The sequence below is a fragment of the Ambystoma mexicanum genome, chromosome 12, assembly GCF_040938575.1.
Source record: "Ambystoma mexicanum isolate Mex_15411 chromosome 12, UKY_AmexF1_1, whole genome shotgun sequence".
Taxonomy (NCBI): domain Eukaryota; kingdom Metazoa; phylum Chordata; class Amphibia; order Caudata; family Ambystomatidae; genus Ambystoma; species Ambystoma mexicanum.
The window spans coordinates 285,589,515-285,602,312 of record NC_090936.1 but is presented as its reverse complement, the minus strand read 5'-3'; the positions used below and the strand labels follow the sequence as shown (position 1 = coordinate 285,602,312).

The window sequence follows — 12,798 nt, the reverse complement described above, 5'->3', positions numbered from 1 at the left end:
ATTGCTTCAGTTTAAAGCACAAGCTTAAAAGAACCCTTCCCAAACAAGGGAATGTATTGAAAGAAGAATACAGTCCTCTTTTTTCTATTTCTATTTTTACACTTGCTTGCACAAGTTCAGTATGTATTATATGTATTGTCATGCATTAATTTAATGTGACTTTTTGATTTATTGTATGCACACTATGAGCATTTTTCCAACGTCATTGCGTGTAATTCATCTTCTGTCGGTTATGTGTTTCCATTGTTTGTCAAGGTCATATAATTTATGTTTTTATGACATCCCAAAAGTGAATATTAAAATTGTGTTTGACCTTTAGTTTGCATTCTGGACAATTACTATATGTTATACCCTTTATCCCCATATATCACTCTCTCTTTTACTAATTCTTTATGTTACGGAGTGCACACATGTGGATATGCCTGGGATCTATGATCCAAAAGACCCGGCACCAAGAATAGGACAGCCCAATTTGAAGGGTCTCTCCTGAAGCATATTTCTTTGAGAAGTACACAGAGGTAGACTTTAATGTTGATGCAAACCAGAGGAAGCATACAGTTAGTCCAAGAGAAGGAAATACTAATTAGCACACTAAATAAGAATTCCAGGAATCAAGTAACACGTAACTAGGAGTTAGAACATAAGAATAAAGAGCCAGAAATAATGGAGGGGCTGAAACTAGTAACAATGACCAGTGGTGTACTGAAGCAAACTGAGGCTCTCATAGCTAAGGAGCCTGGGCCTCAGGTGCAATGCTCTCTGGCACCTACCAGTAACAGATGTTGCTTATCCTACACCAAACTTGCTTTGCTAGGGTGGAGATGAAGCAGTGGGCAAGGGATTCTGGGGAGCATACGTTTCTGAATAACAACGGATACTGGCTGCCAAAAACCTCAAATGGATCAGGAAGGGAAGTGTAAGGAACTCATGGTGGCAACAGTATAGACAGACACGTGATCAGAGTTCAAGGGTGTTAATTAAACTGCATGGGTGAGAACAATACCTAATCTAAACCTAAAGCTAAGATGGGAGCAAGCTACAACCATCAAATAATAATAAGGCAGTCTTGTCAAATAATAGGGACCTATACTAAAAAATAAAACTCTTTCCAATCAAGAAAGAAGTGTTCACAAAATGATAATTCAGGCCGATATAGCTGGATCTCCCTTCCCACATTTTAAGCTTGGGACAAGGTGGAACTTCTGAGCACAGCACACTCCTGAACCTCTACAGCACGAGGTTCACAAGTCTATTCAACTATACCAGAACCTTCAAGGGCCAAGTATCTTTCCTCAAAGTCTCTTGCCTTAGAAGGCCTGCTAGATCAACAGAAATAAACAAACAAAAGTTCCTTCAGTGGTTTTGCATCTTGCACCTTCAGTGATTGCTCTTCTCTCCAAGGATCTCCATCCGCCCGGCTCGGATCCTCCATGCAGAGTGGGTCTCATTCCATCGGGTTCACTATGGCCTTCTTTAACACACTTCATGAATTTCTAACACAATTCATGATTTGCTCATTTTCATCAGAAAGCGTGGGTTCCCTTCTCCTAGCTTTCTTTTGGCATCCCTCTGTTGAGTTGACACTTGCCTTATTCCACAGTTCACAATCTTATCAGGAAGCAGGGTTCCCTTCCCCAAACCTTCTCTCAGCAATGGGTCAGAGACTTTTGATTGTACAAGGGATTTGATGTAACCCTTGTAGGACCACTCTGGCATCTCATAACACGATTTCCTAGGGCCTTCTTGTACTTGCAGTTTCAACACAAAACAAAAGGGGCCAGCGAGAGTCCTTCGAATGAGCACTCCTGCGGTGCCTGACCATTCTGCAGCTGGCCCTTGTCTGGGCTTTCCCAAACGTTCAAACACACACATATTTTCTTTCTTCTCAAGTTCCTTGCATTCATATAATGTTGCCACTTGCAATCTTGGGCTCAACACAGTTCGGTATGCTATCAGCTTCCTCTGACTCACCAGGTGTGTTGAACCTGTTAGCTTGTCCTGCTTCTGGAGTAAAGGATGTATCATGGTAGCCAGCATGCCTCACTGCCTCTGCTATCAATGCGGGAGGCCCTTGTGCACCATAGACATCTGTTCCTCCACACACCAGCTGTAACTCCCGGTCTTATGATTTCCCTTTCTGAGGCTTTGTGGGTCTGAGTTGAAAAGGGCCAGGGCAGTTCCCCCTTTGTGGTACCTCCAGGACTCATCACCTTTTTCCTCTTTTTGAACTGCCGGTCCAGTATAGCTGTTTCCTCGTGCTTTCGGCCTGCTCATAATGTGCTTTCATGCTCTGCCTTTTATCCCTGTGGGTAAGGTAAGGGGCTGTCTGGTGTTCATGGTTACTGTCAATTGCCTGACTATGCCTGACCCGTGTGTTGGGACATGTCAGGTAAATGGCTCTGGTGTTAGTCCGTTGTCGGACATGGTATAAGAAAATGTTTGTGTCGAAAAAGGGGGGTAGAGCTTTTAAATTTTCTACAGGGTAAGATGGGAAAAAAGGTGTTACATGGAATGGGGGTACCGTGTCTCAACATTCAGTGTCTTACTTCCACTCCCCGAAGACCCCTCATCCAGGTGATCTTCACCAACTGGTCCTCCCCCAGGAACTGGATCCAATAGCGATGGCGGTGCCCTGGCCACCTAGATGACAGATTTCCAGGGACTAGCAGGAGAAACACCTTTATGTTTCTCACAGAAGCAAAATGGAAAACATGATTTTTGAGCTCCCAAATCACCCTTGTACTGTGTCATAAGCTTTGGAAGGATGGTCCAATAAGAAATGGAACTCAAATTATACCCTCAAGTGGTGGTAAGAAGAGCAAAGTCAACGACTCATGAGAGTGCTCCACCAAAACACACAAGTACTATAAGAATTCCGTTTACAGGTATAGGTTTTTTACCCACCTAATTATAAATGGCCTACTCGACAAATCTTAAATCAGTACAAAATGACAGTTGTCTATGATTCCTCACTTGCTTATCATTGTCAGGTCACTCAATCTAGTGTTAATGCCAGGAGTTTCCCTGTATATCTTATTTAAATATTACTGTTTTTTATCATCATTCGGCTGCTGGAGTAGAATCCTCTGGAAATCACACAGGCACTTCTACCTTCACCTGTCAGGGTGTTCTGAGCAGATTTTCCTGCAGCTCCACGCTCAGCAGATTTGGAAAGAGTATTAACCATATGCATGCAGTGAGCCTTGGGAAGGAGCCGTATGCTGGTGTGATAATTAGCTTGTCAATGACATGCTTGTTTAAGCAAGTTATTAAACAAGGGTAATGGCTCTACATTCTTATTTTGTCACTGTGTTATCATAGAAGTGTTGTTTGGAGAAAATCATTCATAAACAGCTTTAAATGTATCCATCATAGATGATCTGAAAGAAATCCCTAATCAAAAGGTGTTCTGTTTTCTTCTTTTTGAAACTGTTTCCTTTTATCTATTTTCCCACTTTATCTAATCTATTCACTTGTGTTTGTTGGAATCAATCTTTTTCCTTGATTATGTTCTTCAGAATATCTCTGATTTCTTAACATGCTTTTACCTGTCTACAGGAATCTCATTCTCTCTCTGCTCTATCTCTTTCTTCCAGCACCGAGTGTCTTCTATCTTGGATGCAGACTGTGTTCTAGTCTTTTCAGAGGGCATTTTAATGGAGAGTGATACTGCCTCAAATCTGCTCTTACACGAGGATGGCATATTCACTAATTTGGTGAAAAGTCACAAGTAGACTGCCCAAGTTGATTTGGTCACAGATCTTCTTTTTCTATGGTTGGTAGCTCTGCAACCCTTTACTATTAGATCTAGTGTGTTGTGTGCATGTGTGTGTAAAGTTTGCTTCAGATACTATACATACACGTTTGCCTTGAAGGTCAAGTTACTGTTGTGCAGCATGGCCAGTGAACATCATAATGCATGTGTAAATGTCAACCTCATGAAGTGCTCTCTCTCTGGGAAGTAAACTGGTTTGTCCTGCCCTCCCACCTTCCTCACTGAAATAACATTCTAGCATGTTTTTACTTTGTTGTAATTCTACAGGGGGAAACAGAGCAGGTTTACACCACATTTACCACTCCCAGTCCCCAGTGTCAATCATGCAAGTACTCACCCCATACCCAACATCAATGATCTTTAACCTTGCATAGTGTCATTCCCCCATGATCAGATACTGTTGAAGTTCCAGATATTGCTGATCTCTTTACCACTCATAGCATTGATGCACTCCTAATCATGGGACATGCATCCAAAAGATATAATGTGCTTGGAAGCTCTAAACTCCCCATGCACTTCCCACCCATTTCACCTCACCAAAACAAAGAGAAAGAACAATGTGTTGATCATATTAGATCCATCCAAAAAGGGCATTACCCTCTACAAAGCAGTCAAATATTGCATCAAGCCAAAGAAAGAACCTGTAACACCCCCCTCGACAGGTAAATACAACACAATCAATTACTTCCATATGGATAAAAAAGACAGTGCCAGACTATACATTTAAGCTTGACACAGTCGTCCTGCCCACCACATCAGGCAACAAGCCAAAGTGGTCAATCTTCAGGTCAATCTTAGTTGAATTGTATACATAGTAGGAGTCCTAAAGCCACCCACCTATCATGTCAACATCCTTCCAGGCCCCATCATCAAGACTATCTCTAGAAAGTTACTTGCCCACCTCCTCTCATACATTTCTCCCTCTCCCATGGGATCTTTCCAAAAGCATCTATGGGCGTCCATATCGTTTCAATTATGAAGAAGCCTACATTCAACCCAGACGGCTTGGCCAACTACCAACTCAATACACACCCTTGCTTCAATGGAAATATGATATCAAAGCAGTTGTATTTGGTTGCACAAAAGATCATCATTATTAAAATATTTTATTTAAGATACATAATCCATAAGAGTACATGGATACAGAAAAATACATCTTGAATAAAATATGCAACAAAATATCAGAAAGTAAAAAAAAAACTGCAGGTTCTTCAAATAAGTTGCTTTCTAATGCCATGGCTTAAATGTAAAGATGATATCAAAGCAATTGTATTTGGTTGCACAAAAGATCATCATTATTAAAATATTTTATTTAAGATACATAATCCATAAGAGTACATGGATACAGAAAAATACATCTTGAATAAAATACGCAACAAAATATCAGAAAGTAAAAAAAAAACTGCAGGTTCTTCAAATAAGTTGCTTTCTAATGCCATGGCTTAAATGTAACATGATACATAGAACTGCCTAGAAACACGTGTGTACAGGCACGTTATAAATGCCACATCATATCATAATCATATCACAGTCCTTAAGTGAGTAGTTTTTTTTATAAAATCCAAAAAGTTGAAAAGCAGATGAGTAATGGCACGACTAAACAGTAGGAAGAAAAAGTCCTGCATAGTCTCTATTTTATATATTTCTTTTTAAATTGAGTATATATTATAATATGAAGAGACAGTCCCACACACGTAATCGAAAAACAATTCAAATAATGTATAAAAGATTTGATAAAAATTGTTTAGTTTTAGAGAATACACTGAATGAAAAATATTCCAGAGAAGAAGAGATTGGTTCAACAGCCATATGGAACCTCTTTGAGAACTTCTCACTCACTTTGACATCAATATTCACAAATATGCTGATGGGACACAGCTCTTTTCCATGATCAATTCAGTCAAAGACATCCACCATTTAAAACGTTGCCTCCTACTAATTCAGGCATTGATACCAAATGCCTACCTGAAACTGAACTGCATAAAGAGAAAATGTCTTCTCTTTGGAGGCCCTATCAATCAGGCTGAAGTCCAGAATGTGCTGACAGAATTTCAACTTGATTGCTTGTCTCCTGTTAGAGATCTTTTTGGGCTATATTTAGTATCTTGTGGTATTTTTTTCATGGTGGTATTTTTCTTAGCTCTTAGTAATATATTGTAGTAAACTTATTGGGGTATTTTTTTAGTGGTGAGGCTACTTCGTAACATTGCCTAATAAGTATTTCACCAGGGTCATTAACGATAAACAAGTACTGGACTTTGTACACTCTGAATAATTAGCTCATGCCCTCCTGTGATATTTTATCTACAATATCACTCTTTTATGCCCTTGTGGCTTGCATCTAAAAATACATCAACCATGCAAATGAAATACAAAACATTCATTCAGCCTCTCAGAGTAAAACAATTTACTGTAACTAACTTTGCTTTGATATTTTTCTTACAGCACATTTTACATCTCTATGCATGCCAAATCAATAAGACTGAGTGCAGAATAAATACACTGAGGCTAAATTACCTTTTTGAATTATTAATCTTTATCAGAAACTATAAATATGCATGTTACACAGAATGACATGTGCACCTACATTGTAATTCAAACATAAGCAAAGTTTTTCCTGCAATGGATTTCAACACTCTATCTGCGATAATGTCCAGAGCTCTGCCTGTTGTCGGCCTTGAACTTCACAACAAATCTGGCAGAGCCTCTGTCCCTCTGAATTTATTGCAGCAAATCTTGAGAAATATAAACACAGTTTTACATACACGTTTAAATTATTATTATTAATGCATCCCTAACAAATGAAAATAATTATTAAACCTATGCTACATAGTATCAAACATCCACTATAGCATGCTCCTCAATTACAGCATAATTACCTAGGTTAAAATGGCGATATTGCCTGATTCAGCCCTTCTGCTTGCCATGCTCAGGGTCAACCAAGATAAGGATTCTCGAGACTGCAGCTTTTCTAAGGACTGCCAGCAAGAATACAGGAGACTCAGCCTCTCAGGAAACAGCTCTCTCTTCCAGCACATCTGCTTCCTTCGTCAGTGAGTTAATGATCCAGCCCTCTCTGCCTCAAACCTTTTATTAAAACTCATGTGTCACTCAAAAAGAACCTCCCCTTGACAAATCAGCCCATAAAAATAGCACATGATTTCCTCTGTGCCTTTATCCGAGATGCAAACTGCATCGCTGAAGAGAAAGTGTTACATCCTAACGCCGCTTCGTGCTCTGAGACAATGCAATGCAGAACAGATCTCACATTCCACACTTTAAAACACAGCGCAGCATTAAGCCTGTACGTTTACTTTATTTTTATTTTCCAGACCACCATGTGTTTCCATCAATCTGCATCCAATCTATATCATGGACTGGTTTTCACTAAATGTTGTTATGGGAGTCTGTTATATGTTAAATGGGTAAGGTAAATTAGTATATTAGCTTCTTGTTAGTTTTATTTTAAGTGCAACTCAGCCCACAACCATGGCATCATAGAGCAAAGTAATTGTTTTCTAGCATGTGTTCTGTGCATTGACATCTATTTAGATCCAAACTGAGTCGCGTATCCTTGAGAAAACTCAGGTTGATCGGTTCTGTAGGGGATATTTTGGTCAGATATTTAATTCTGAGTTGAAGTTCACCCTCTTGTGAGGTACTTGGGATTTCTTTAAAAACTGCTTCATAGATGAAAAAAGTGTTTTATTAGGTTTCTCTATCCACAGAGCATAAAAAAGAGGATACATATATATTTCTATTGGATACTTGTATTTGTTTGTCTTAAGGAGTAGTATCCAGTTGTTTCAAAATTGCTTAAAAATTCAATTCTCCCATGTTTTTTTCTGTTCTGGTCTTTTTCATTGATTTTCCAGAGTCCAGTTAAAGATTTTAATGGTTCCCATCTTTTTTAGGGGAGTCATAGACCAGGAAGCCTGGCGAGTTTCAGATAGGTTATTTCTGGTAAAGGAGCCACAAAAAGCCTACCGGTTTTAGTGGCATTAACAAGGTAGAAGCCACATTCATCAGGGCTGGGCAGACACTTAAGGATTGGTGTGTCAACAAATGGGTAACTGGTTGGATAATGCCAGGAAATCCCACCTAGTTATGGGGGTCCTCACGAGTATCCGTCTGGTTTGGAAGGTTAAATTATGCACTTCCCAAAGGGGCATGAAGGATTTGTCATTCTCTGGAATCTCCTACACTTGAGTCAGAGTTCCTTGAAGTCGGTTCGTGAATGATGTCGGCCCGTATTACATTAGGTCACCAGCAATCTAATACGGGCCGGCATCATGATATGCAAATTGCGTTCATTGATGAGTCCCCCACTTAAATTTTTCAGACTTGACCCCTGAATTAAACTCATGTAACTTAGTAGTAGCTCTCATGTAAACATAGTAAACACTTCATTACTGCTACAGACATTAGGTTCTTTGCCCCTGCCCTAGTCCTTTCCACATGTGCGGGTACAAAACTCTCTTTGCCTAAGACCTAACCTCCTCACGGGTGCCACGGTCAGCTATCCAGCACACTTGAGTCAGTCTAATCACAGATCTTAAGAAAGACAACCAGAGCACCTCAACAAAGAGAGCTGTACAAGCTACCCCTCCAAATCTGCATCAATCCCAAATCAGAATGCAATCACCTGCAAAGAAAATGTCCACCATAACCTAATGCAATCCTCACCATCCCCGCGGGACTCCACAGCACCCGAGGCATCAATACAGTCAAACTACAGACTGAGAGATGCAAGAAGAAAAGAAACGGAAAACCGGCTTCTATGCACAGGTTCTCTGGAAGGAAATTTCTCTGCACATTAAATAAGCCCCATCTCTCCTGGACTTCAACAAGGAACTGAAGACGTAACTCTTATAAAGATAACTCATTACGTGCAGACCTCCTGATAGCACGCCCCCACTCTACTCCCTTGCTCCCCCTGTCCTCATCTCTCTCGCCATTGCTTACTAGATAGGGTGATGCCCTCTACATTCATAAAGAATATTCATCCTTGCTCACAATGCACTGACATTTCCCTTTTACCACTATGCCACTAATCTTTAAAGACAAAAGTGGTACAAAGGACCCTTATTGCCAAAAAGGCTCTCCAAATTGGGGCACAGCTGTTTTTGTCAATTCAGCAATCATTTAAAATACAGCGTTGTGCTCTTAGAAGTGTTTGCAATATGTGTGAACATAATGCACATATCTGAGTGAAACGTTTAGAAGTCTGAAGGTTCCATATTAAATGTCATGTGACAGCTTTGAATTTATAATCACAATTTGTCTCAATGGCATATATTTTACTTTGTGTGCGTTTTGTTTCACAAGAGTTTTTTTTTTCAAAGCACAAAACAGTTCAACAATAAACAGACAGCTAATATTATTGAATCTTCGGACATCTAATGCTAACGGCGATAAGGAATAGGACCTCTAAATTCAGCCACAATATATATTTTTTTATGTTAGCTCTGATGTCAAAAAGCAATGACTGTGCTTCTAAATAACTTGTCGGAAACTCCTCTAATTGCATCCTCTGAGAGTGTGACAAAAGGCCTCATTACAAGCCGGGAGGTAACCCTGCCGGTGCTACCAGTGTATTGCTGCCAGACACATAAAATGTTACTGGTGCCTGACTTCCTGGTGCCACCAGCTCATTACGTGTCTGGAAGCCGGGAAGTCAGGCGCCAGTAAATTTGTAAATCCCAATTCACATGAAGTCCCATAGGACCCTATGGGAGTGGGGACACAGACGTATCGGCACAGTGGCTTCTGTGACGGGATTACTTACCATGACCGCTGTGCGCAGCAGTGTCAGACCTGTCGGGCACAGTGGCTCCAGCAGGCAAACCCGTAGTTTGCCTGCTGGAAACAAGAAGCCAGTGAGCTTACCGACACCCTTATTTCCAGACCTGCAAACTTGACATGAGGCCGAATGTGTGGAAGGATATGGATGGATGCAAAACATCTGAAGGTGGTGCACCTGGATTTGGCCCAGCTCATCGCGGGGATATTTTTACCTAATTCTTCCACAGTATATCTATCTGGGTGAAATGCCTCCCATGCTCCCTCATAAACCCACCCCTGTTCTAGACTGCATACCATTAAAAATTATATATATATGTAATCCGACCCCACCCCCTCTGAAGGTTGCTGTGAAAATGCAGCAAGTTGGGCAGGTAAAAGTGTGTGCAAAAAAGTTCAACAATTGAAATCCTATCTGGCATTGTATCTGCTATCCTTTGCATTTGTGTACCATTTTAGAGTAGGCAGTCGTACAAAAGGATAAGCGGACATCAGTTATTTGAGGATGATTATCCAGGGCATTTAATATTTGTAAATAGGGTGGAGGCAAACTATAACCAAAAAAGTTATGGGTGGAAGGTTTTGAATAAATCTGAACCACTGGCACTGCTGTAGGCAAGCTTCCACTCTGCCATGTTTTAGCCCATCTGCGCCATTGCAAAATGGGGCCAGCCATATGCAACTCTGTCAGGTACTGCCAGCAATGGGGGCATCCCAGCCCAAACTGCTAGGTCAGGTCCTTCTGCATGGAAATCACCAGAGGCTTAAGATTAATTCTAAACCTTCCAGCCATCTCCTCTTTTGTTTTGCTTTGTCACCCCGAGTTGGACATTTATGCCCAGATGTGGGTCCCATGCCTGCCGGGCCTAGAGACTCAGGCTACTCCTCACTGATGATGCCCAATGAGGGCAAAACATGTCTGAGGATGCTTTGCTCTCGTGCAAAAGGTATGAGGCCTAGCAGTTTGAGCTGGACTGCCCCTCTGGGTTGGGGCCAGGCCTGATTTGTATATGATCTTTCCCCTTCTGTAATGGCTTGGCAGATGAATAATGATGGTCTGGAGTGTTGCCCAGAGGAATTGCCAGCGGTTTAAGATGAATTTTAAACCTTCCAGCCATCACTCTTTGTGTTGCTTTGTCACCCTGAGTGGGACAGGTATGCCCAGAAGTCGGTCCTGTACCTGCTGGGCCTAGAGACCCGAGCTACTCCTCACTGATGATGCCCAATGAGGCTAAAACATGTCGAGGATGCTTTGGTCTCGTGCAAAAGGTATGAGGCCTAGCAGTTTGAGCTGGACTGCCCCTCTGGGTTGGGACCAGGCCTGATTTGTATATGATCTTTCCCCTTCTGTAATGGCTTGGCAGATGAAGAATGATGTTCTGGAGGGTTGCCCAGAGCAATTGCCAGAGGTTTAAGATTAATTCTAAACCTTCCAGCCATCTCCTCTTTGTTTTGCTTTGTTACCTGAGAGGGACGGGTATGCCCAGAATTGGGTCCCTTGCCTGCTGGGCCTAGAGACCCAAACTACTCCTCACTGAGGATACCAGTGAGGCCGGAACATGTCTTTGGATGCGTGTGGTCTCGTGCAGAAGGAATGTGACCTAGCAGTTGCGGCTGGACTGGTGTTTTGGAGGTGGAACCAATCCTGATTTGCATATGGTAATTCCCCTTCTGTAATGGCTTGACAGGCAAAGAACGATGGTCTGGAGGGTTTCCCAGAGCAATTGCAGTGGTTTAAGATTCATTCTAAACCTTCCAGCCTCACCTCTTTGCTTTGCTTTAATATGGTGGAGGGACAGGGTATAATTTATTTGTAGATTGGAGACATATGTTATTGTTGTTTGAGGTACGTGTGTTAAACATTATACATGCTTGGTTTGACGCAAGGGACACACAAACAAATGTAATTGAATAACAAGACTCCACGGGCAATGTGAACGTTCATTGCACACTATTGTAGTGCTTGTTTTTCACATCACATGTATGTGTATAGCATAAAAATGAAAAATGAACCTTTCCCTATTCAGAAATGGAAATGCTAATTCTGTACGAGCTGGTGGGAGACGTACATGTTTTGTGCTATTGTCTCCTTTGCAAGTAATTAAATATCATGCATGCACATGATACATTCATAGGTTTTTATCAGTCCCTGCATGTGGAGTGGTAGGGGCATGTTGACAACAGTGGGAACCCCGACTTCCAACCACATAGGAAACAGGAATTGAAAAGATCATGCAAAAATCTTTGGGCCCGATTCATGGAATGTTACAAAATGGCTTTGCACTGACCTTGCACTGCAAAAATACACTTTGCACAGTTCCATGAATCAGGGTTTATGTCAGCAGTGCAAAGACACTTTTCAGCAGCGCAAAGTCACTTTGAACCGTGCAAACAATTGCATGAATCGGGCCCTTCATCTAATCCATCAGTTTTCAAGTAGTTAACAGGAAAACTCCTCCATATCAGGCAATGTACTGTGCTAAATGTGCCACCGATTAAAACTAAGGATGAACAAAGGGAAAAGGAATCCATACTCATACTGAGCCATGTATTGGAGCAATTAACTTAACGTTAACAAAGAAAAATATGTACTTTTAAAATCAATGTTCTCTTCAAACAGAGGTATTTGATAGCATCACTTTCAAGCGTAGTACATTACATTCTTGATGAGAATTTCAATTACAAATATGTGTTCGACATTCATCAGTTCATTAGCCACCCATTTCTCCCTGGGTATTTACTGAATGCTTACCACCATATTTCCAAAATTCCCCTCTTTGGGTGGTAATTATAGCAACACCATGCAAACACTGTGCAACATTTCTCCTGGCTTGGGTAACAGCCCATCAACCGTAGGAAAAATCGCCAATGTTCCTGTCAGAAATTAGGGTCATGGGTCTGTTCGCCCCCACACACTCATATCAGTTATGTAACATGTTTGTACGGTGGACACCGATAAAGGGAAACATTGGAATTATTTTGAAAAAAGTAACTATTTAGCAATAGAACAAAGCATAATCTCACCAAACATGGCATCAAAGTGCAAAGAAGGACACAGTCATGTACAACCAAAGCAATATTTAACACATTCCTCAAACAACCATTGTGCATCTTTTCATATCATATGTGAACATATGTTGATGGGGTATTCAATTCTGATAAATTCTTCATAAGCACCATGGGTGGGAGCACCACTGCATCACGGAGCTTGGAACATGGAC

General features: G+C 41.1%; 1 protein-coding gene across 4 annotated transcripts in view; it reads left to right on the top strand.

Annotated features, from left to right (window-relative positions):
* ABCC9 (ATP binding cassette subfamily C member 9) overlaps nt 1-12,798 on the top strand; it is a 1,387,936-nt gene that overhangs the window by 1,318,300 nt on the left and 56,838 nt on the right. For 3 of the 4 annotated variants that reach the window (XM_069628446.1, XM_069628447.1, XM_069628444.1), the window contains one exon: nt 3,597-3,775. The exons of the other annotated variant lie outside the window; for it this stretch is intronic. In XM_069628446.1, the coding sequence (XP_069484547.1) occupies nt 3,597-3,734 (138 nt within the window). In that variant the 3' untranslated portion in view covers nt 3,735-3,775. The remainder of the gene's footprint in view (nt 1-3,596; nt 3,776-12,798) is intronic. 4 annotated transcript variants of the gene reach the window in all.